Below are 26465 nucleotides of genomic sequence, written 5' to 3' on the forward strand. Positions count from 1 at the left end.
TCACAGCACTATTGATTTAAAACACTGGTGTAAAGAACTACAGACAATTTTAGATTTTTTCTACAGGACAGATTCTTATGTTTTCTTATACATGTTTCCACTGTTACTTTAATTTCTTGAATCCTACACTCCCTTGTGCGTTTGAAGTACAACACTTCTGAATTTTTGTATTTGTGTTCATGCAAGGTCATAGTTACCATACCCAGGTTATTCATACACATCCAGAAAGTTAAAAAATGAGTTTGCAACTTAATTGCATATCTTCTATAAGATCACAAATAAAGATATATAAAAATATATAAATATCTTCTATAAGTTCACAAATCAAGTTTAAAAAGGCATTTAGGCAAAATGTACAGAACTGTCCAAAGAGACCGCATTTTCACACTCAGCTGTTGCCAGCTGACTGATGTGTTAAGGGTGTTGCAGACCTTGACTATCATTTGGTAAATTTGACTAGAAGAGAGCTCAGATCCCCCAAAGTGATGGCCTCTCATCCACTGAGAAGTAGAGTTAAGGAAGCAAACATTTGTGTTGGATGAAGGTTGAAGTACTTAGCACCTTGCAGAGCTGATGCCAGAAACTGAGAAATGAATTGCCAGTAACTACATCACTGCCACTGCTGCTGCCCCATTGAAAATAAATGCGCAATTTTACTTTTGTGCATTGCCAGCTTGGAATGCAAAAATTAATTTTGTTTGTTTAGAAAAAGTACAAAATGAGTGCAAGAGAGTGTCATAAGTGCACAACATGCAGCTCTGCTAGTATGCCTCAGCCCATTATAAAAGTATAACTTTTCAATGTATGTGACAGTAGTTCAATATTCATATTATTTCTACCTTTTTCTTTTTCTTTTTTTTTTAATCTGCTTGAACTCTTGGTAGAAGCATTAGCAATGGCTTTTGACAACAACTTACATACAGCCCTGGTTCTTCACTTGTGATGACTTTCACGCGCTTTGCTCCAAGTCAAGCAAGCAACTTTGCTTTGTTTCCCCCCACCAGTTCTGAGTACTATAAAAAACAATTCAGCTACCATCCATTAGGTGTCATTTTGATTAAGACTACTATTAATACTAAGAAAGGTGTATTCCATGGCACATTTCTTTATGCAGCAGAGGCTGTTGCAGAGAGATAAACAGAATTTCATCCCAGGCCCTCTGAGTGTTAATAAAGTAAAACTGAAGATGCATAGTGCTACTAAAAACACTCTTAAGTGCTAAATAAAAAATTCTGTCAGAGTGAGCCCATAACTTCACCTCATGGGATTGATCACATCCTTCGGCTTAAAATATGAAGTGATCCTTAATGAGAAATTGAAATTAGCTTGGAAATTTCTAGTAATTCTTCTTTGAACTTAGGAAAAGATTAATTCATTTGCTAGTTCAAGAAGTAAGGCAAGAATATGTTCTGTTGAAATATTTTAATAGTACTTAACTTGCCAACACTAGATGGCAAGAGACATATTCTATTTAATGTTAAGAAAATACTATGTGAATTTACCAATATGTGTATCAACTCCAGACTTCAAGGGTGTTGAATGGATTATTGTCCAGAGCTAGATAAATTTGAATTCTGCAGAGCTGAAATGTTGGAAATTAGCTGCATGATGTATGAACCCAAATAATAATGTTCCTGACGTAGGAAAAAGTGATGGAAATTAAACATCTAGTTATGCACAGTGTGTCTGCACAATGTGCTGCATGCACCGCATGTGTTAGAATTTCTTCTCAGTTCTTTTTTTAATCTTTTATTCATAGCATTGCAGGTGATGAAAAATTTATGCCTTGAGTCTGGCATTGAAATTAAATGCAAAATGAAAACAGAAGCAGTTTATACTGACAGCTTAAATATCTTTATCTAACATACGGTTGCACTATAAAAATCACTGGGTGACTTTTAAAATCTCCCACGTGAAAAAATGCAAACATTGCACAATAAAGGATAAAGTTAGGACTCTGTATATTAACAGAAAAGTTTCCTTCATTATTATTCACTTCTAATTTTTCAGAATTGTTTCAGAATGTCAGGTGAGCATGAATACAAATTCCTACACAGTCTAGCTAGTGACAGTATTACATGACATACAGAAAACAACTGTTTTTTTGCATTATATTTTATAAAGATTTCTATACTTGGCTATCTTTAAGTTGAGTATAAGGCATACATCTTGTACTTCCATATCGCTCGAGTAAAAGGTTAATCATCCTGGTGAATCAGTTGCTGAATTCCCATGATCATAGTGCGTGTATTCTGTAATAAGAGCAGCATTACTAAGAAACATACGTATATTTTTAAAGTAATAATCCATAGCACAGAACACTTATGAAATAGTTTTTTAAAAAGCAGTTTTTATTTTATCAAATTCAGCCATGAATGAACTGTTTTTTTGTTACTCAGTTGTTGCTGGTGCTGTTTGTTGTTTTTTTTTTTTTTGGTTGGATTTTTGTGTGTGTGGTTGGTTTTTTTTTTGTTTTGTTTTGTTTTTCTTTTTTTTTTTGTGTTGTATACCTGCAATGATGTTTTGTTGTTGTTGCTACCTTCAGTGTTTATGTCATGCTATGTTGCTAACTATAATTTTAAAATTAAAATTAATAACAAGAAAATAATTGCTATGAACTTTTGTGACCAGTGCATTACTGTGTCTCATGAGATTGATGTACTAAGAAAAATATTTGTGTTTTGTTTTTTTTTTTTAACATTTTAATATCTAAAATGTGAAATGTAGAAATCTATTTGCAGTCACATAGAAAACTAACAGTAAAATATCAATTACATGTTTATATGTAGAAGTCTGTTCTACAGTGTTTACCAGATTTATGTCCAGTTTCTGATTTGTGGCTTTTTACAGTGCCTTATATAAATGTTAGTGTGTATAATTATGCAGATAATTTTATACAATATTAATTGTGCTAAGAGTGTACTGAAAGTCTGTTTAATTCAGTAATTCATTTGCATTTTAATGATTCTAACAGCATAAGGTTACAGAGTAAAATTGAAACATCTCGATGACTGTTACTGTAGTGTGAAAAGAGTTGAAGCTCTTATTTTGCACTCTTAAATCTATTTAATATATCATTAGCAAAATCTGAATTCAAAAACATTAAAGAACGTGTATTCAATAAGTTACCAAAATCTGCTGCAATATATCTCAAGGTCCATTGTATAACAAAGGCTTTTAAAAACATTTTGGAATTTGATATCTATAGCATTTGATTGCTGATTTTAATATGTTCACTACAAGCTGAATTCACTTGAGCAGGTAATTCTGGTAGGGATGTTAGACTGAATTTATCAAATGCACTTGAGGAAAGACACTGAGATACCTTTTCAGTAGAAGGAACGAATGTGAGAAACAAATACTTGTTTATTTTTTAATCAGACCTTTTAAAGACATAAGATGCAGTCTAGTTTTTTTGTTTTTTTTTTTTTTCCTACAGAAATGAATGTCCTAGCTTTTACAAATGCAGGCAATAACGTATTCTGTTGATCTGTATCAATAGATTTTAAGTTAGCTATGTAACATTTCTCTTATTTCTTTTATCATATACAGATTTGGTATCAGCATGAATAAATCTAAATTGTTTGCTTCTTTCTTCCTAATTCCTGAAGCAATGTAAAAGCCTAGAGAGGTTTGAAGTGACAGGATTACAAGCAGTCTTTTGCATACATGGCCTTTAGGGATGAGCGGCTACCTTGCATCTAATAAACAAGAAAGTGAATTCGTTGAATAATGAATTAAGTGGCATAAGTTGTGATAACAAGGAGCAAATGTAACTTCAGACGAATGGTATTTGCTTTGTGTGGGGTTATCTGAGAGGGCTGATGCTTCGCCAAGGGATATCGAAAAAAGGCTCATTATATTAAGATGTTCTTTCACAGAACGCAGCCTAAAATGATCTTGCAATTTTTTCATTTGCTGAGCTCCTTTGTGTGCTTCTATCAAACCAACTGTCTCCACCAGGGGGATAACTGGGATTCTTTTAGGCCACTGAGTTTTGTTTATAATGAAAATTCCTAGTGAGTTTTAGATGGGTCACCCAACAGTTAAATAGAGATGTCTAATTGGTTGATCCATATTAGGGTCAGCAGCTGGTTACAGAATAAAAGCTCACAGTGCCTCACTTGCACAGTTCTGAACCAAATTAAATTATTAATCTACTCTTTGCTTCAGTGTTGCTTCACAGGGATCCCTAACCTGCCATACTGAATAAAGCAGAACTACTACTTTACATTTTCATTATGATGAATTATATTTTAAATTGCAAATACATTCCCGTTTAGTTCACACAGACTATCATATCTGATATCTCAAATTTATTCAGACAGCTAGTGTTTATGTTTATTTTGTTAATTCTAGGTATTAAATGGACCTGGAAAGTCAAAGGCATACAGTGACTTTAAGTTAAGTATTGGAACAGTCAGAATATGACAGTCTGAAAAAAAATGAAAGGAAAATGTTTATTTTCTTCAACTGAAATATATATTTTTTTAATTGAGAATGATTTTTTGTGTTGCAATGAGCTATAAGTTAATTCACAATTAAACACAATTTTCTTTGTAGTAGCAATGAGGAAGAAGGTCTCTTGCCTTTTCTGTCTTCATATTTTTATTGCAATTTTGTGTTATTTCATTAGTTAAAGCTTACATGCATAATGTGCTAGAATACACTTTTGGCAAATTGTTACTTATGAAGAGAGCTGTATGTTCTCAAATAAAACTTGCATTTTTTTAACAATTACGTTTTATAATTCCCAAAAAGAAATAGCTGATGAATCAGTCTCTGCATTGTTGTTCATTCTAGTACAGTAAAGAAGATTATAACTTGAATTGTATTTAGTGAAATAGTGGCAAGAAATATCCTGCTAAATACTTTTTCATTAGTTTTTAAAGATACCTACTGCTAGTGCCCAGCTGATTAAGTAGCCTTGGCAGTAGATCCTGTTGCCTGTAAAAAAATGCATACTGATGTGTCCTGTCTTTAGGAATACTGTTGCAGGTCTTGTTTTTAATTTCAATAGAAAGAGGTTTCAATCTTTAATGTCATATTAAATACAGCATATAACTTCCTGAGAAAGGGACCTGTGAAGGAGATAACAAAAATGAGTTGTTGATTAAGTTGTACCTTGAAATTTGGTCAGCTATTCTAATGATTCTTTACTGAGACTTAAACTAATGGCTGGTTCCAGTGATGCTATCAAACAAGCAGGATTAGTCCTCTTGCGCCAATATGTGAGTTATGTAGCATTGCAGTGGTCACAACAGTAATGCAGTATTTCAGTTTACACCTAAATGAGGTTTTAGTAGCCATTTTTTATGCAATGTGTCTCCAGACATAGGGAATCCTTTGGTTATGAAATGGTTTTGCTGACAGTTTCAAATAAAATTGCAGTGGAGCTCATGGATGCCAAGTTTTAAACTTCCTTGACGTTGATGAGGTTGGCTTTTTTTTTAAAAATGATGATCTAATCTTTTGTTCTTTTTGTTTCTTTTTCAAGTTAGTTAAGTCTAGAAGAGAATCATGACCATGTGAAATAAGTGTTAAGGACAGTGTTAGATGGAGTACAAAGAAAAGGGGAGAAAAATGTGAAGCATTCATGTACATTCCTCAGTTCTTTCTATATTAGCAATATTAATTTAGAAGGAGAATTAAGACTTCTTAAATAAAAGTTAAAAGTGAGGTTGGTGTCAAAAATAAATTAGGGTATGTAAAAAGAATAGGCTAGAAAATAAAGCAGTAATATTATTACTGAAGCTTGTTCTCATTTTGAGTGTTATTTTCCATGCTGGATACCCTTCTCACGATGGATGTGGCAGACTGGGGAGAGCTCAGACAGAGTGGTGCATGGTTAGGAAGTTTACAATGTACCTGAAAACAGTACAGACTTGAAATAGGTGTGATGAGGACACCTATGTGCTAATGTACAGAGGATGTACTTGGAGCTTTTTGTACAGGGGATGAACTTGGAGTGTTTGCTGTTACAAGAGGACGTAAGGGAAATAGAAAGATGGTAAACTCATAGCTGATATAAAATGTGTTTTCCTACGACACATAACTAGTGTAAAGGTAATTGCTATACATCTATTTTAGTAAGCAAGATAAATCTGGCAAGAATAGAAAGCTTTTTACTTCAGAACCACGCATTTTATTGGTAGTGATAAGCAAGGCACAAAACAGACAGATAAGTAGCCTTGTGCTGTCTTCTAAGTAGTAATGATTGGAAGAAGTATTGTGCGGAAGGAGATGATGATGCACTTGGTTTTATGTACCTGCCTTCTAGATTTTCCTTTTCAAACAGTTCCAAAGAAAAGTATTTGCAAAATACTTTCTTGTACTTTCTGAAGTATGTTCATGCAGAGAGTAGGCTTTTCACACTGTCAGTCTTCCCTGGTTGACTATCTCAGTGTCCTGTCCATACCCCTTACTATCCCTTTTCTGCACCTCTCCAAAACTGTAAATCATAATTCCTTTAATTTCTGCAAATTATTGTGTATATTTCATACATATAATTTAGGTAATTTATCTTTCTAATCTCAAAATAGTATTTTTTATACCATCCATATTCTAAGCTATTTTAAATTAGCTTTAATTGTCACTAATAGTTGCTTTGCCACAGCAGCACACAGATTAGGGTTGCTGTACCGTGTGGAGTTTCACCAGTAAATTTTTTTTTTATATCTTGCTAAGGTCCAGTACAATATAGCTGTGGTTTTTTTTGATACTTATGCTATTAGTTGGAAACTTAGTTCTAAGATTATGTGTATCGTCATAACTCTTGTCTTCAGCATAAAACTACCCTAACTTTTGGATGAAGAAAAGTGGGGGTTTGCTCTTGTTTGCTAGCCTCTCCTTGATAAGGAGAAGTTTAAAATAATAAGAAAAAAAATGATCAATGTTAGATAGGTATACCAAATAATCTGTTATCTGTATCATATTTTAAAAGTAAACTTTAATATAGAAGCAGTCGTGAATGTAATATTGCTAAATTCAATATAACTATTTTTAATGTCATATGAGGTATTGGTCAAAAAGCTCTGTTTGCATATATTTGAAAATTTTAATATAATTTTTAAGTGCCTGCTTACTAAGAATGACTATGTGGTGGCAATGGTGAAAAAATACAATGCTGGTAGAAGTCAGTGGTGTATTCTGATCCTTTCTCTAGTTACGAGTACCATAATATATAAAACCTAGAATACTCAATATGGATTAAAAGGAGCCACAGAGCTATGTAATGTTTACTTGCACTGTTTTTTAATTTCACTGAATTGTCAGGCTTTTTAGGTATGGGATTTTGGATAGTTTTTTAATGAAAATGAGTAGAATGATCCAGTCAGAATCAGAGTTTCCAATGAGTAGATTTGTCATAACTGGTGGTTCTGAGAAATGAAATATATTTGTATTCTTATACTTAAAAGTACTACAAAACTTGGTCTTTCAGACCTGTGATGATCTATAATTATTTTGAATTTAAATATTTTATTTTGAGCTTTTTTCCTGGCCACGAGGGGAAACAAATACCAGCCTTTCTAATTAGCACCAACACTGAGAAATAATACCTACATTTTTCCAAAAAAGTAGATTTTGAAGAATTTAATCTAGAAATAATTCAAGCATGGTTCAGTATCTAGCATCGCTGCTTGAGCTGATCTTTGCATTTTGCCTTAAATTTAAAAATTTCTTTTTCTTCATATTTTCAAAATTGTATTTCAGTCTCATGCTTACCAACGACAAAGGTTCACATTCAGCATAAAAATCTACTCCATAGACAAGAGAGATGAGGTATGTCAAACCACAGTCCATCTAAGGTGTAGAAGCAGCTCAAATAAGATTACATTATGGCTAAACTGACCTAAGATAAAACATTTGGATTTAGTCAAAATAATGGAAAGAAACAGGTTTTATTTTTGTTGTGTTCTTCACTTTAGAAGTCAGAAGTTTCAGTGAAAAAATAATTTTACTCTGAAGGTCTTAAGCGAGTTAAGCACCCTTTTCCATCAAGATAATTTTCAAAATGAAACTATGAAGTTCCATGTCAGCTCTACTCAGTAATGATGGTTAATGTTATCAGTGTTTTTCATTTTGATCAACGAATGTAATTTTTAACTTGCTGTTCATTTCAATGATATTTTTCTAAGTAGCTCTTTGTGACATTTTGAGAGAAATTTGGAATGTATCCATGATTATAAGTGTAACAGTGTTATCAAAGTAGACAGATCTTGTACTACTGAATACCCGTAGGTGTGTTCTGAAAGCAAGTTACTCATAAAGATGCTGTTATCTGAGACACTTCATTCTCAAAAAGTTGGTGCTAATTAGAAAGGCTGGTATTTGTTTCCCCTCGTGGCCAAGAAAACAGCTCAAAATAAAATATTTAAAGTCAAAATAAAACATAAAACTTTTTGTTGCCTTCTATGATGGCATCACCTTCGCCTTCTATGATGGCTGGGTAGATGGGGGGAGAGCAGTGGAAGTCATCTACCTTGACTTTAGCAAGGCTTTTGATACTGTCTCCCATGACATCCTGATAGCAAAGCTGAGAAAGTGTGGGATAGAGGAGTGGACATTAAGGTGGGTTGAGAACTGGCTGACTGGCCGAGCTCAGAGGGTGGTGATCGGCGGTGCAGATTCCGGCTGGAGACCTGTGACTAGCGGCGTTCCCCAGGGGTTGGTGCTGGGTCCGGTCGTGTTCAACATCTTCATTGACGACCTTGATGAGGGAATAGTGTCCACCCTCAGCAAGCATGCCGATGATACAAAGCTGGGAGGAGTGGCCAACACGCCAGAAGGCTGTGCTGCCATTCAGCGAGACCTGGACCATCTGGAGAGATGGGCAGGAAGAAACCAAATGAGGTTTAACAAGAGCAAGTGTAGAGTCCTGCTCCTGGGAAGGAACAACCGGACGTTATCAGTACAGGCTGGGGAGGAGCTCTGAGGAGAAGGACCTGGGGGTCCTGGTGGACGACAGGTTGGCCATGAGCCAGCAGTGTGCCCTCGTGGCCAAGAGGGCCCATGGGATCCTGGCGTGCATAAAAAGGAGCATGGCCAGCAGGTCAAGGGAGGTGATCCTCCCCCTTTACTCTGCCCTGGTCAGGCCTAACCTGGAGTACTGTGTCCAGTTCTGGGCTCCCCGGTACAAAAAAGACAGGAATCTCCTGGAGAGAGTCCAGCGGAGGGCCACAAAGATGATACGGGGCCTGGAGCATCTGCCCTATGAGGAAAGGCTGAGGGACCTGGGTCTGTTCAGCCTGGAGAAAAGAAGACTGAGGGGGGATCTTATTTATGTTTATAAATACCTGAAGTGTGGGAGACGGAGGGATTTGGCCAACCTCTTTTCAGTGGTTTGTGGGGACAGGACAAGGGGCAATGGCCACAAGATGGAGCACAGGAAGCTCCGCACCAACATGCGAAAGAACTTCTTCACGGTGAGGGTGACAAAGCGCTGGGACAGGCTGCCCAGGGAGGTTGTGGAGTCTCCTTCTCTGGAGATATTCAAGGCCTGTCTGGATGCCTACCTGGGCAGCCTGCTCTAAGGAACCTGCTTTGGCAGGGGGGTTGGACCCAATGATCTTTCGAGGTCCCTTCCAACCCCTTCGATTCTGTGATTCTGTGATAAAAGCATGAGTATAAGAATGCAGACCTTCCCCTTGAGTTTGACTAAAATAGGGTTCCAGAGACTTGTGACTCTGACTCAGTGCAACCTGCAGTATTAATAGGCATGTTGGCTCTTAATGAAAAGAACTCAAAAGTTCCAACGTGAAGCATAGAATGTTTGTCTTCCTTATTTTTGAGTAGAATTTCTTCTTTACTGAAAGACAAATTTTGCTTCCTGACATTTCCCCAACACATATTTTGACTTGCCATAAATCTAGTTGTTTGGCCAGATTTTTAAAAAGTAAATTTTGTTTTGTTTCTCTCATTGTTACTACAGTAACGAATGTTAATTTCATAGCCAAAATTTTCTTTTTTATCTTTTATATCATGTGGAACGTCTGAGAAGGGGTTCTTTAGACTTTTCTTGGGAATTGCTTTCCATACCAGCTTTGAAGAGTGAAAGATTAGGATGAAAATGGATGTAAACCCTGACCATTGAGGGAATGTCCTTCCATGTGTGCTCTCTATGAATATCTCAGAAAGGAACTTGTCTTTGGCAGTTTGGCAGGAGTGCAGTGACTGGTTTATCATAAAGCACTACTCAGATTTACCAACTCATGATAGTTTTTTTCCTGAATCTATTAGTTATCTTGATTTTCTTGATATATCTTAATTAGTTACCTAGATTTCCACACCCCCTCCCCCCCCCCCCCCCACCCCCCGGAAATGCATAGATTTAACTTAAAAGTAACACCTCACATCAATATAAGATACTTTTAAAATGAAATTTTAAAAAAATTAATGTCTTCTGGCCTTGTGATTCCACAAATATTTTCAAACACAAGCTTGTTGATACTAACTCTGCTTGGCATAATACTTTAAACAAGACCATTCTACCATACTGAAACAAACAGATTAGTAACAAGAACTTTCTTTCAGTTTGGGAACTGGAAGCATTTTAGATTTTTTTTTTTTTTAACATTAACACCACTCCTTTATTCATAATTAATTTAATTCCTTGGAGAGTCTAAAACTTAACTAAAAATTAAAGCTATGGAAAGATATAATTTGCCACTATTTAATTTTGCTTAGTTTTTGAAAAAAAAAAAAAAAAAAGGTAATAATAGTTCCTGTCTAAGAATTTTGAAAGTGTTCTTTAACAGCATCCCAGCCCTTTTGCTCTGCAGGTAGGTTTGGGAAAATCTCAGTTTTCTATAGTATTTCATCTTTCAGCCTCAGAAAATTCCATTGAAACCTTATATTGGATAACCCTTCTTTATTTTCATATAAACATACTCGAAATGTTAAAATGTAAATTTGCAGTATCTGCATGGAAAGTTTGGTGATCTCAAATGCTCCTTTATAATATATATGCCTGCTAGATTTTAGGTAGTTCATTGTAATTCTGTGGCTACTATCAACTGTGCTGTATATTTTCTCAGCCTGTATAAGAAAACATCAAGCTAAATGTGCTTTATTACATGTTTATCTGCCATCAGCTTCTTTGGTAAGAGTTTACCTCTTGCATAGTTTCATAAATGTCTTGAGACTTGAGCAGATAATAGCACTCTACACCTTTGGTCTCCTCATCCCAAGCCCAAATGCTAAAGCAGGCTTATTGGCTGCCGTAAAGGAGATGACAGCAGCATTGTCATCTGGGAGTTTCTGCCACTGTATGGACCCCTCAATTTTGCCCTGCCTGCCTCTTACCAATAGCTCAGTAGTGATTTATACTTCTTCCTTAACTTTAGTTCAGCACATTTTTCTGAACTGCAGAATAAAAGCAAAGAAGATGTAACCATTTCCTTCCTTCAAATGCACATCTAGATAACATTCCATGACAAGCAGATTTCACTATGATTAGGTTTAAAAACAATAACAATAATAATAACCCTTTTACCAAAGTCAGGTATATGCCTTTCTTTGGGGGTGGGAAAAGAAAAAAAGAAAAGAAAGAAAAAGAAAAAGAAAAAAAAAAAAAAGCAAGATTAAATCTGAAGGATGTTTGCCGTAGGAATCCATCTTAGGAAGTTATGAGTAACATGGAGTAATGCAATTTCACTTTTCACCTTAAAAGAAAGCTAAATCTTGCCTGGTGTTTCAATAGGTTGATAATGCTAAGGATTATTATTCTCCTTATTTTCTCATGTGACAGAAGGTAACTGGAAGTCCAGTGGACATTAAATGAAAAAAATAGGTACATTTCAAGCATTCAGATAGGTCTAGTAGTCATAGAATCACAGAATGGTTTGGGCTGGAAGGGCCCTTAAAGCCCACCCAGCGCCACCCCCTGCCATGGGCAGGGACACCTCCCCCCAGCCCAGGCTGCCCCCAGCCCCATCCAGCCTGGCCTTGGGCACTGCCAGGGATGGGGCAGCCCCAGCTCCTCTGGGCAATCTGTTCCAATGACTCATCACCCTCTGAAAGAAGAATTTCTTCCTTATATCTACCCTCTTTCTACCCTCTTTTAGATTAAAACCATCACCCCTTGCCCTATCCCTACACCCCCTGACACAGAGTCCCGCCCCAGCTTTCCTGCAGCCCCCTTTAGGCACTGGCAGGCCGCTGTGAGGTCTACCCAGGGCCTTCTCCAGGCTGAACAACCTCAAACTAGTCATAATTAATAACTGTTTAAGCAAGCAAACAAATACACTGGCTATTCAATCAAGCCAGAGAAACTCTTACTAGAATGAGAATTATTCTTTGACATATCCAAAGTGGAGAAGCAGTGTTTCTGCTGCAATTTTCTTTCTATTGTAATGATTGATTTCTGACACTAGTTTTTAAAACCTTTGACATGAAGCAACCAATTTCTTCTGTTTAAATTATTTTGTATCTTTTATTATAATAATAGTTGTTCTCACCAATCACAGGAAAAATTATTCCTTAATTTGCTAGAGAACAGAATGATTTTGTCAGGAGTTAAGTCACAGGGAGGTTTATATTATGTTTCCTGGTTGGAACCGGTAAGGTTTTTCTGAAAAATTTCTGAGATCTCTCTACACTGTTTCACTTAGAACTGATCAAGAGAGCTAAATCAGACATGGACCTGACAGTAATTTCACAAAAAAATTCACAGATTACAATGAGCATATCTCTGAAAGAAGATCAAGAAATATTAGAATATATATATTCTTTATCAATTCTGACAGTACAGTCTTAGAGTTATTAAAAGTCAAAGAACTGAGCAGATGTCTAGCAATGCTGAATTATACAGTCTGAATAACTTTTATAACTAGCAGATCCAGTGCAATCTTTTCTTGACTGTTAAATGTCTGTCAATAAATCCTGATGCTTAATATCAAGTGGTTAACAGAGCCAGCTGTGTACTGCTCATACATAATAGAAATAAAAAGACTGAAGATTAACATACCAGGTAAATTTATCCACATTACTGAAATTCTATGTATAATTGGCTTTACTGTATTTTTAGTGAATATTCTGGAGATCAGCCCTTGGTCAAATATATTGGAACAATGACTGCAAAATACCTTTGCTAAAATACCCTTCTGCTTTTTAAATTTTTTTATTTTTTTTATTTATTTTCTTTTTTTATTATTATTATTTTATTTTTTTAACCAATTGCAGACCTAATAAGAGCAAGAACATAAACTGTTTTAGTAATCTTATAATACTCCTGGCCATACTTTTACTTTCATGTAATTATATTAGTTGATATAGAAATGTGTGGGTATAATTTTTTGTGATGTCAAGATGTTTAACAGACATTGCAAGTTTTGTCCAGGATTTCATGAATAACCTTCTTTCTTGATATAATTTTTAGATACTAGGAAATGTTTGCAGCTTTCTACCTGCATTTTAACGTTCAGAACTTGACACTTAAAGATATATGGCTAGCAGATGAGTTTACAAAATAAGTGTAAGCTATAGCAAATATAGAAGCTTTTACTGCACTAAAAAATAGACAAATTTGGCTTACACTAAGCTCTTCATGTCTGCCGCCATGATTGCAAGGCTCCAGGCATGAGTGGTGATTACCTAGAATAGAATAGAAGAGTCATTTCTGTTAGTATTACCATAGGGAAAAAAAAAAAAAAGGCCAAACAAACCAGAAACCCCTGATAGGAATCCAAGACATGACTCAACTGGTGCCAAATATTGGTCCCAAACTGGGTGGTGTATTACTGACTTTTTTTTTTTTTTTTAAAGTTCAGACAAAATCGCATGCATATATCAGAGCAATAGATGGACCTGAAGAGTTTGCCAAGCAAGATATTAAAGTTTTAATCTAGAGAGGAAAACTAAAGGCTGGATTTAACAGAAGTTGGGTGTATTCCACAAACCAGCTGTTCAAATTACATGGTATCTTACCAACTGATCTGTATAACAGATGAAACTAACACAAGTAACCACATGTAGAAGCTATGAATTCAAGTTATTCTATTTTAATTTATAAAATAAAACATTATTATGGTATATTTATATTAAACAATCCAGAGACAAGGCATTGGACCATAAAGGCATATGAGCAGTAAGTACAAAATTGCAGTGACTATTGCTGTTGATAGTGCATTAGTAGGCAAAGTAGGCAGATTAATTTACTTACGGTAAGCTAAGTGCATTCTTGGCTCGTAAAGGGAAATCATTTGCTCACTTAAGCCAGATATCTGACTTTTGATGGCAAATGTCACTGCCTGGATTTCCCTTTGACAGTTTGGCAACCTCACACCCCTGTTATAGTATCCACTTATTTGTCTTGTTTTCAGCCAGATTAATCCATTCTGTTTTGACAAGAAGACTGATGGGTAATTGATAACTGTGATAGACACAAACAGAAGAGTTGGATGCTGAATAATTCAGCACTTTTCAATATCAATAAGAGAACAGGTTGAAGAATTTGTGTCTCTATTTACACTTAAACTAAACTAAGTCAGCCCAGACATTTATGCTGCCAGTCTATCAGAAAACCAAACAGTGTACATTCGGTTTCCACCCGACAAAATGTTTTATAAGCTTGTAACAATATGTGTGAAGCTGCCAGAATAATAAATAGGTACAGCAGCCCATGCATGCTAATGTTATGTTGTAAGCAGTTTTGTTGACAAGTGCTAATACTTCTTTCATACTATCATCAAAAGCAGCTAATACAACAGCCATTATTTGTTGGCTTTCCAAGCAAGACATGATGGATTGTGACCTTAATATGGGTTAGCCAAGTTTTGAAAGTTAAACAACTTGCAATAAATCATGGAATTATTACAATGCAGTTTAATTGGTTAAGGACTGTTTATTTCCTAAACAGGGTGAAAAATTTCTGTTTCGGCACTTTTAATTTGCAAAGTGCATTTTCATTATGAATGGCAGTTTAATATTCTGCTCTTTTGTCATGCAAAATATGCAACACACAGGCAATCTATTAATTGGACAAAAATGCATTGCAAGCGTAAATTATCCTTTATATCATCACTTGTGAGCTTTTACATCTATTAAATGCATTAAATGGAACATAGTTAAAGGTTTTACAACTTGGAGGTTAGTTCTGAAATCTAAGTCAAGCTTCAAGATAATTTTAATGACCTTTATTTCTAGCAAAGTAAAGTAATTAATTAGTTGTAAATATAAAGGACAATTTAAGCTATTATATTATTCTTTAAAAAAAATAGGTACACTGATTCTATTGAATAAAAAGTCATAGAATATGTAGCACTTTATATTATTGTATTTCTTTTGTAAAAATAGAGGTTTTTTCTGCCTCCTTTGTTGTCTTTCTCCAAACAAAAATGCCAAATATTACAAAATTAATTTATACAAAGTGACTCAGTCAGAAACAGAAATTGCAGTAGATTTCTAAACTTTGCAGCATTTGGAACTGTATTTTATACATTAATGCTCATTTTGGTCATAATGGTCAAAATGTCAGCTCGAATAGCACACCTTTACAAACCCGAGAACCTTCTTCTAGTATCGCTGAAACACTCTAGAATGACAAGCTTTTTTAATAGTCTAAGAATACAGCTTTTCGATGATTTAATATTGTTAAAATATGAAATTGAAAATACAGTGGAGACCACAAGGCACCTCAGTGGCACACGTTATTTCTATGAGAAAAGCTAAGGGGATAAATTGCCTGGCTAGACATTTTAACAGAAAAGTTAAAAAGGTTCCTAGCACAAGAATAGAGCAAAATACATAGAATATCTAGAATTAGCTATTATCTAAAATTATTTTCAGTAAGCAATAGTTGAACATGGTTCGTGACATGAAAAAGCAAAATATTTTCAGTTACTGCACTCTACTGAATACAGCTTTCTTTAACAACTTATCGGTAGCCTAAAAGTTCAACTTAGTGAGTACAATTATTAACAATTTCTAGTTGTGCAATAACTTTCTTTTAAAAGGAGCCGAATTATCTCAGAGTGTAGTCTTAACCTTTGATAAATGGTGGTGATTCTCTCCTCTTCCACACCCACCACTTGGAATCAGGATCTGGCTTGTGTGGGCAAATCAGCATAAAAGAAATGTACAGATCATTGTAAGTGCTCGAGAATGAACGTTGCTAACACAGAAAGATGTGCCTTCTGTTTGGCACATTACTTACCAAGGCAAGAACGAGTTAAATAACAGGCTTATGGAAAAATAAATAATATCAAGTGACAAACGGTATGTATAGAGTGTCATCCACCAATAATAGGTAATGCACTTCAAGTGACGATGGGCTGATAGGGCAATTCAGGTTGGAAGGGACCTTCTTCTTGGCAACTACGAGGTATGAAGAGGTTAGTCACGACTTTCTGGTCTTGAAAACCAGTACAGATGGAGGCTGCACAACCTCTCTGTTTCTAATGACCGCAATATAGCATTACCTCTTGCTATGAAAACTAAAGGGCATCTAGACATTGACTCCAGAATTTTGCTTTCAACCACACTGGTTATATATCATCTACCTTTGCAATAAAAGAAAATATAGTGCAGTAATCTGCAGTGCAGATTTCAAATACTGCATAAGGAATTTGTCCATAAATTTAAGACAGCAGCCAGTGAGAATATGGTATTCTGATATTTATTTTATTTTATGTTACTTTATTTATTTTATTTTATTATTTTATTTTATTTTATTTTAATTATATTATTTTATTTTTTATTTTCAGTTTTCATTGATTCCTACTGGTATTTCAGAAGTCCGTAAAGTCTTAGGATCATTACTGGACTCAAATACATGAGAGACCACCATTCATCCACCCATATGGAACTGATTTCATGTTATCATTCATGTATTTGTTTCACTTCAAATGGAGCATTTTAACTATATCAAAGAGAATTGTTTCTGTTCCACTTTGTTATGCTAACTAAACTGATAATTGCATCCATCAGGTGAACACTTGGATTATTTACCATTTAATGTTATGAGCAGATAACTTGTACTGTAATGTTCCTTTCCTTAAAATTAGACTGTGATTTTTCCTGTCATGTATTGCAAGATACTTAGCAAAATCTACAGCCGTTCAGGGAAGAGGTATCAAACTTTCTTTTCTTTTCTTTTTTTTTTTTTTCTTCTCATTCTTTTAGTTTGCTCATGCCTTTCCCATATAACTGCTAGCCAACATGAAGAACTCATTGATGGATGCAGTAGCCATGGATATTCCTCAGACAATGCACAGTCAGATGGGTTTGGTTCTCTGTCTCCTTTGCCTTTATCACTAATTGAGAGGAAGGGACAAGGTGGAGTGAATTTACTTGATGGGCCACAGCTTCTGGGATTGTTCAGCTATGCAAGAATAATAATTCAGAACTAGTGGAATTAGCATTGCCAATGGAATACGGGGCAAATGAAGACAGATTTCTTAAAGTGTGTGAAATTTTTTCACAGGAGCTGTGGTGTCAGAAACTCAGTGTGATGTTTCCTTGTCATCTTTACTAGCTGGAAATTTACCTCCCTTGGTTGCTAACAGCTGATAGCTATGATTTGGTAGATTTAAATATAAATCAAGTAAAGATGCTAATTATATCATGTGAAAAATTTGGATATGCTATCAAAGATTGTTGTGGCAAATACAAAGTGGTGGTGGTTTGAGCAGGAAAGTAATTTTATGTTCAGCAAAATAATCTTTAAAAGGAGGTCCTAGAAAATGTTGAGTATATTTATGTTTATAAAACATATATTTTTTTATATTTGTATCTACTTGTATAAAACTCCAGTATTTTAATCCCTCGTGTTTTAAATGATTCAGTTTTAAACTCCAACTCTCTTTGAAACACTGGTCTTCCTTGTAGTTAATAGCATCTGAGTAGAGAGTTTGACTTGTTATACTCTGAAAGGGCCAAACCTTTACCCGGTCTGTTCCAGTATCTTTGCTTGTTCTTGGGTCATAACCAAACCCTTTGCCCGTGAATTTTCTACTCCCCTGCCAAACTCATTTACCATTGGACAATACCTCGCTCTCAGTTTCAGTATTCATCTGCCTCTCCACAAGGTATTGAATGACTACTCAAGCCTGAAAAAACATCTCTCGAGAGACATTTTCAGGTAGCTGAAAATTAGCAATAGCATTTCTACCTGTGGCTATGAAAGACAGCGTGAGAATTAATGATTGTCTGATAGCAAAGAAGGGCTGTTTAAGAAGTTGTCTGGTTTGCCTCCCTGACCACTGCTGGCTGTTGAACCTGTACAGCAGTTCTTTTAACAGGTAGCAGCAGAGCAGAAAGTAACCTTGTGAGGTCTATTTACTAGGGATACTGCTAATCACATGCAACGATTTGTTGCAGGTCTGAACATATGATTCTACTGACATTTCTTTCACTAAGGAGACCACCACTTCGGAGGGTCTGTTCCTCCCCAGATCTGTGCTTCTGTGCTGTTTCGTGGGTGCAGCTCATGTCAGTGCTATTACAGACTTCTTCATGAAACTCCTGGGTTAATGATCTCCTTGTAAAAACAGAAAAACAAAGCAAACAAACAAACAAACAAACAAAACAGCCAAACTGAAAACCAAAGCCTAAATACCAAATGAATCACAGAAAACTCACAGGACTTTATCAGTGTTAAAAGTCAAATCCACATTACTGATAGACATTATAATACGGCACATGATGTTAAATATTTTCCCCATTAAAAGATGTAAGACCTCCTCCATAAGCTTCTCTTTCTTTGATTATAGTTTGGTTGGTTGTTTTTTGGTTGGTTTTTGTGTTTGTGGTTTTCTTCTGGAAATTGTGTGGTGTCTTTATCAGCTTGGTGATTTTTTTTAGTTGCCGGCAGCTTTTGCAAGGGGGTAGAAAAGAACAAATGGGTACATTTCCTCTGTTTCTCTTACTTAGCTCTGGTATATTCCTTAGGGATTTTTGAGGAATTTTCTTCTTTCAGCATTGGGAGATTAATCTGATTTTAAGAGAAAGCTTTCTTATCTTGCGGCTACTGAAGAAGCCAAAGATTCCTATTGATTCAAGGGCATAAGCAAAACGGGACTCAAGAGCAGGGAAGCTGGAGAAACCAAAGGGTATAGCAAACAGAAAGATAAGGTTGAAATATTTTTCAGAGGCAAAAAGCTCCTGGACATACAGGCTACAGGATGAGAAGATTTCAGTGCTGGAGAAAGATCAAGTAGAACAATCAGGAGTAAGAATTTCGGGTGTGAAAGTAGGAGTTTATGGCACAGGAGGCAATATTATACAGAAGTGCCACCTCAGCCTGGTACCGAGATGAATAGCATAGAGCCACCAGCTTTGGTATTTCTGGGGTTTGTTTATCAGCTGGTCAAGATCATTGCCTAGTGTCCAGCAGTACTGACTGTGGCTAGACGGTGGGCTGCAGAGCTTGCTTTCCAGGAAGGATCCAATATAAGCTGACAGCAATAGTTCAGGAAGATCTCGTCTTGGAGCTTTGTCCTTGGGGACATATGGCATTGCTTCTTTTCTTTGATTCATCGGTGACAGAGGCGCTCTTGTTCATTTTCTGATCACAGTAAGTGATTCTGATAAAGAACACAGAAAACAGTTTGGTGAATTCCAGAGCTTCTGAAGGGGTTCTGTCAGGCATTTTGTGGGGGCACAGATGTGGGAGACACAGATGTTACAAAGAGGCTCACTAGGAGGCAGTGGTGTCTATGGTATAGTAACGGAAGAGTTGCAGATGCTGTGTAGATAAGAATGAGCCATAAAGCTAAAGTGAACAAACTTCACAAAGTGATTTTTTGCCTGTTCTTCAGTAGTTATCTCTAACAAAAGAAGCAAAACAACTTAGTTTAAAATATGCTGCATATATATGGCATCTTGTGGGAAAGTTATGTATAGTTACCAAGAATCTTTCACTGTAAAAAGCTAGAACAAGCATTTGGGGGGCTGGAGGAAAGATACGAAGCTCTGCAACTCACAGAAAGAAGTAGCAGATAATTAAATAAAGGAAGTTTATGAAATTGTGAAACAAGTCCTCTTACTTGGGTACCATAAAGAACTACTCTACTAAGGTACTAAAGATATATTAGATTTTTCTGACAACTTAGGGTGAGATTCGAAGGCAGGCATAGGTACCTTTTTTGTGTGTATAATTATGGGAGCATATTTCTAAGAATGTGGGGATTGCAACCACTAGCTTTTATCTGTGATTCAGAATTATGAGGAAAATGTTATACTGTTACTACCATGGTAATTACTGAAGGTAGCTTTTTGTATCTTTTCCTATTATTATTATTGTTGTTGTTGTTATTGGGGGGGGGGGTGCTAGGTTCTTGCATGAATGAAGAAATTACTTCTTAGGCCTTTGTAGCATAAAGGTGAAGTTTAAAACAGTTTTGTTGCAGTGTGGCTGGTCTCTCAAATTGAAATGACATGTGTTTCTGCAATGAAAAAGAATAAAAAGTTCTGTTTGCTCCAACAGAAAGATATGGCAAATTCTGTTTTGTAACATGTTCTTATATGTCTAAGTAATATTTTTATACACTAGATAACCTAGCTACATAGAGCAACACAGAATAAAACCAGGCACAGGATTACTTGAAATTTGTAACAAGAGACTGACTGTTTTTTATAATATATTATCTATCTTGAAAATGTGTAGGACTGCCTTATCACTGTGCTTTATTGTGCAGCCATAAATAAACTGAACTTTTCAGGAGCTTTCTGACTAGATAATAATATAGGCTGTTTTTCTTACGTATCTTTTGTTAATGCAGTACTTTGTTTTGTTGTATGTGCTTATGGGTGTGGAATTTTATGTGGTCACATTTAGGCTTGGTCAATGATACTATAACTATAAACTCCACTTAACACTTTCAGAAAACCAAGCTGTGGCTCCTTGAATTTTGTTGTCACGGAACTGTACTGACAAGTTACTAGCAGTGTTTTTTCTATGACATCATTTTTATAGAGAAAAAAATGGTTAAAAAAAAGAAAAAAGAAATGAGCTTGATTTCCATTGAAGCCGTAGAGTTCTCGAAGTTCATCCATACAGTAATGCTGTTCCATATATTACTAAAATTTGGATCTTCATGACTAATTTGATCTCCTTTGAGAGACATAGGTTAAATGAAATGTAAAACAAGCAGAAATACAATATCAGAAGTGCCTCAAAGCATGCTACTTCTGGATTATGGAACTGATGTGATAAAATATTCAATCTGTCAAAAAATCACTTAGAAAGTTATTTTACTAAATGCAACACGATGTAGTTTTGTAGTTTATAACTTCTGCTTTATACATACTTTTTTTTTTTTTTTTTTTAAACAGTTTTCAACAGATTTAGCCTTGGTCATGCAAATTATACTGTTTTGCCATGTAAAATCCAGAAATAACATGCAGGAATGTAGCATGCAATTGGTTGTCAAAGCAAAGTTAGTTATGCTTAATTTCACTTCTTGATACGAGTGAGTCATAGAATCATAGAATCACAGATTGGTTTGGGTCAGAAGGGCCCTTAAAGCCCACCCAGTGCCACCCCCTGCCATGGGCAGGGACACCTCCCCCCAGCCCAGGCTGCCCCCAGCCCCATCCAGCCTGGCCTTGGGCACTGCCAGGGATGGGGCAGCCACAGCTTCTCTGGACAACCTGTACCAGTGTCTCACAACCCACTGAAGGAAGAATTACCTCCTGGCATATAATCTAAGTCTGCCCTCTTTTAGTTTAAAACCATTCCCCTTTGTCCTATCATTTTTCACCTGAGTAAAGAGTCGTCCTCCATCTTTTTTATAAGTCCACTTTGAGTACTGAAATGCCATAAAGAGGTCTCCCCAGAGCCTTCTCTTCTCCAGGCTGAACATCCCCAGCTCTCTCAGCCTTTCTGCATGGGAGAGGTGCTCCAGCCCCTCGATCAAATTCATTGCCCTCCCCTGGACCCGCTCTAACAGCCCCACATCCTTCTTGTGCTGAGTGCCCCAGACCTGGATGCAGAACTACAAGTGGGGCCTCACAAGGGCAGAGCAGAAGAGCACAATCACCTTCTTCCACCTGCTGGCCACTCCTCTGTTGATGCAGCCCAGGACACAGTTGACCTTCTGGGCTGCAAGCACACACTGCTGGCTCATGTTGAGCTTTTTGTCCACCAGAACCCCCAAGTCCTTCTCTGCAGGGCTGCTTTCCACGAGTTCCTCTCCCAGTCTGGACTCCTGTACAGGACTGCCCTGAACCAGGTGCAGCACCTTGCACTTGGACTTGTTGAGCCTCATTAGCTTCATGTGGGCCCACTTCTCCAGCCTGTCCAGGTCCCTTTGGATGGCATCTCTTCCTTCTGTTGTATCAACTGCACCACTCAGCTTGGTGTCATCTGCAAACTTGCTGAGGGTACGCTTGATCCCACTGTCTATGTCATTTATAAAGATATTAAACAGCACTGGTCCCAGGACAGACCCCTGGGGGACACCACATGTCACCAGCCTCCACCTGGACATGGAGCCATTGACCACCACTCGCTGGGTGCGGCCTTCAAGCCAATTCATTGTCCACATTGTCGCAATCAATCCCTTCCCTAACAGGGGGCAACACCCCCTCCCATCTCTCCTTGCCTTTCTCTTCTGAAGAGCTTGTAGCCCTCTGTTCCAATGTTACTGCTGTGTGATTTGTCCTACCATGCTTCCGTGATAGCAATCAGGTCATAGTTTTCTAACTGCACCATGGTTTCCAACTCCTCCTGCTTGTTTCCCATGCTGTGTGCACTAGTGTAGAGGCACTTCAGCAGGGCTATGGGCTGCATCACCTGTTTAGAGGGCGTTTCCCCAATTCCTTTGGGACAGTTCAATGGTATTTCCCCATTTCTTCTTGAAATATTGGTGTTTCCAGATTCTTTTCTGTCACTCAGATGTAGAGTGACAGAACCCTGCTGAATCTAGTTTAAAGCCTTGCTAATAAGGTCAGCCAGCTTGCTGCCCAGAACACTCTTGCCCCACCTGGTCAGGTGCAGCCTGTCAGATGTCAATATGCCCAGTCTCTCGAAAGTGTGTCCGAGATTGCAGAACCCAAATCCCTCCAGCCACACAGCCAGTTCACCTGACCTGTTTGTCTTCTTCTTCTTGGGTCCCAGTCTCCAAATGGGAGTACAGAGGAGAACACTACCTGTGCTCCTGATCCCTTCAGCATCTTTCCATGGGACATAAAGTCCTTTTTGATATTTTGTAGTCTCCTTCTTGAAGCCTCATTTGGCCCTACGGGAAAGAGTAGGAATAAGTGGTAGTCCTCTGGCTTTGCCAGGCTTGGTTGCTCCTTCATGATATCACAGATGCAGGTCCCTGGTATGCAACAAACCTCTCTAGTGAAATTGTCTGGATGGCAAATGGGTGGTGAGACCCTTGCAAATTTAGAGATGACTGCGCACTGTAGTAGGGTAAAAAATTTCAGCCAATCATTTAATTACTAAAATCTGCAGGACAGCTCCTGAAATTTTTGACTATTTTTAGTCAGCATTTATCTGATGAACTCAGTCACGAAAAACAGGAGTATTGCACATCAGCTGAGAACTGGCTGCAGTCATCAACTGGACCAGCCAACTCAAGGAATTTTGGTCTGTTCACCAGTTCATTCTTAGAGGTGGTCGGTCAGAGAATCACAATGGAGAGATGAAATAACTTCTGATTTACCCGTCGCACTTCAAAATGCAAACAGAGTGACACACAGCTTCATGTAAGGTGTGGCTGTATTACGTCATTATGTTTATGCCTACCATGAATAAGCAAAGCTACAGTTGAGTAAGATTTGATCAGACCTTACACAGAGGGGACTCCTGGTTCTTGCACTGTTTCTAAGGTCTCAGGATGTTCCTTGCTGCTGTCAGAGCCTTCTTTTGCACAGAGAAACATTCTAGCCTGGTCACTAGCAGGAATTAAATACACTGATCCGATGCAGGACACCATATGCATGGAAATGTGCTGCTGTACATCAACAAATAATTTTGTCCATGTCTTTGATATTAAGAAAGTCCTTATTGCTATAGAATGATTGTAATGCTATTTTAAGAAAGTGAAGTAGACATTCTTTTATTGCAAAAATTTGCATTTGGGAATATTTTATTTGCATCTTACATTTTAGAAGTGCCATGGCAAGAAATGCGTTTGATTTTGAAAAAGAATCACTTTGAATAATTAACCATGAATTACTCTAATTAGAAGAAAATAATTATAGGTTGGACATAGCTGCTTCAAATGAGATGTATGGAGTTAGTGACTATTGGAAAAATAATGCCACCTGATAGAAGCTGAAATAAATCTAAAAAAGAACTTTTTCTTAGAATCAGGATTTAACTATGGTATTTTAAAATGTCTCCAATTTAAAACATGCAAATTTCTTCTAGACAGAATTATTAGTAGGGCTATATTGTTGAATTACAAAATCCTCAGTGTAATAATTAAAGAAGGTAGTTTTACCCTTTAAAGAAATTTTTATCCTTTAAAAGAATTGTGATTAACTCTTGTCTTTATATCTGAGCTCTTGCTCAGAACTGGGAATGCTATAGGTACTCTTGATTGATCTTTCTTCTTAAAACCAAGACAGTTTTACAATTAAGTGTTACACAGCACCATTATTTAAAATAGTTTGTATTACATATATAGACACACTTGCAACAACAACATAGTTGTCTTCAATTTCAAGTGTAATGTATTCAACATCCATGCAGCATTAAATTTCATTACCTACAGATGACTAATTTAATAGATTCATTTAAAATCATACTTAAGAAAACATACACAGACTGGATAGTCACATAGATTGCATACTGTTCTTCAGTGTGATTATTGCATGCCTGTAAATAAACTCTTTTATTTCTTAAAATCTTACAAAGAAGGATGACCTTTTTAACACAATGAAAGATTAAGCAATCTGTTTCTACGTAAGCAAATTTCTCTAGACCACCATGCCAGCACCAGTGTATCCTCTCTGATGAATTTTACTGCTGTATATTCATTGTAAGATATTTCTTATGTACACTGGCTATGATATTTGCCAGTTATGTGTTGCTGAAGTCCAGGAACAGAAACAAAATTTTTCTTAAATATTTATCCTTATTATAATTAACATGCTACTTCTACAGATTATACTGATATTTTGATGCAAGTTTCCATCATTTATTTTCTTCATAATCATCAGTTTAATCACCCCTTTTCTTTCTTGCCGTAAATAGCATGATTTAGAAAAAATTAGTACTTGCTTATATCCACAGACAGGTGAATGAAAATTGCAACAAGTGTAGTAAAACACACAGAAATAGTAACATTTGCCATTAGAGAAGCTAAGCTGATGGCCTCCCTCTACAACTCAAAGGCCAAAAGTATGTCTTGATGGAGATTGATCATGGTTTTTTGGTGTTAAAAAATGTGGCTTGATCTTGAGAAAGTGGTGTTGAGCATCTTATAGAAGATCACTAAAAATTTCTAAATTCAATAGTACTTTCTGAATGTACAGGTTGTTGAGTTTTTGTTGGGTTGTGTTTTTTGTTTGTTTTTGTTTTTTTTTTTTCAGATTTTATTGGTTTATATATATTCTATTCTACTTTAGCAACATCTTACCTGATTAGTATTTAGCCATGCTTCACCAGTTTTTTACTCAGCTTGTCATAAATAAGCATTTTTTATAATGTAGGTATTAATATATTGCCATTTCATCTCAAGATTTAATAGCTTTAATTCTTACTTGATCTAGATGCCTAAAAATCATGACTGACTTTAAGCAAATCAAAACTATCATGAAGATATAAAGTAAAACTAAGGATGATGTGGAAGATTCAGACTTTTAATGAACAGTATAATCAGATCACGCGTATAAGGTCTTCCACCTTTGCAGAGTGAATAAATGTGTCTGTTCTACTTCTCTAGAAATGTAACTTTAAAAAAAGAATGAAAAAAAAAAACTCCTTTTAGAATCTAATTACCAAAATGTGTTTACAAAAAAAAAAGGCAATGAAAAATGGGATATTTAATTATGATCTTAAATGACTGAAATTCCAGTGCACCTGTTTAATCAAAAGAAAATAATATATGCGCAGTAGTCTTTTTTTCTATTATGCTTCTGATGACAATAGCAGGGTATTGAGAAATTATAATGGGAAAAGTAATATCTAACACTGTGTTTTGTTATGTCAAGAAATAGAATAACTATTGATATTGGATAATTTTTACAAAATTCTGCTATATTAAGCTATAAGTGTCTACTTCAGCTTTATCTGATTACCATCTAAGTTAAATGCTCACCCAAATATATAATTAGATATATGGTATATCCCTGATACACCCCTTAACAAACATTTATTATCTTCGGATGTATACGTCCATATAGATTATTCCAAAGGTGTTACCAATGTACACCAGCAATTTCTGCCTACAACAGGGGAGAGCCTCAGTTATGTGATCCAGTACATTTTCTTGCATATAACGACACCTTCATTCTGTGAACAGCAAGGACCATGCTGTTGCTGGATCATGGCTGTACAGTGAATAGAG

At 36.3% G+C, this 26465-nt stretch overlaps 1 protein-coding gene across 21 annotated transcripts in view; it reads left to right on the forward strand.

Annotated features, from left to right (window-relative positions):
* KIAA0825 (KIAA0825 ortholog) overlaps nt 1-26465 on the forward strand; it is a 259660-nt gene that overhangs the window by 203512 nt on the left and 29683 nt on the right. For 8 of the 21 annotated variants that reach the window (XM_048046651.2, XM_048046650.2, XM_048046646.2 and 5 more), the window contains one exon: nt 18319-20819. The exons of 2 other annotated variants lie outside the window; for them this stretch is intronic. In XM_048046651.2, the coding sequence (XP_047902608.2) occupies nt 18319-18457 (139 nt within the window). In that variant the 3' untranslated portion in view covers nt 18458-20819. Of the gene's footprint in view, nt 1-18318; nt 20825-26465 lie in introns of those variants that run through there. 11 more of the 21 variants (XM_048046653.2, XM_066988616.1, XM_066988614.1 and 8 more) reach the window with 4 other exon arrangements.

This window comes from Anser cygnoides, chromosome Z, assembly GCF_040182565.1.
Source record: "Anser cygnoides isolate HZ-2024a breed goose chromosome Z, Taihu_goose_T2T_genome, whole genome shotgun sequence".
NCBI classification, from domain to species: Eukaryota; Metazoa; Chordata; class Aves; order Anseriformes; family Anatidae; genus Anser; species Anser cygnoides.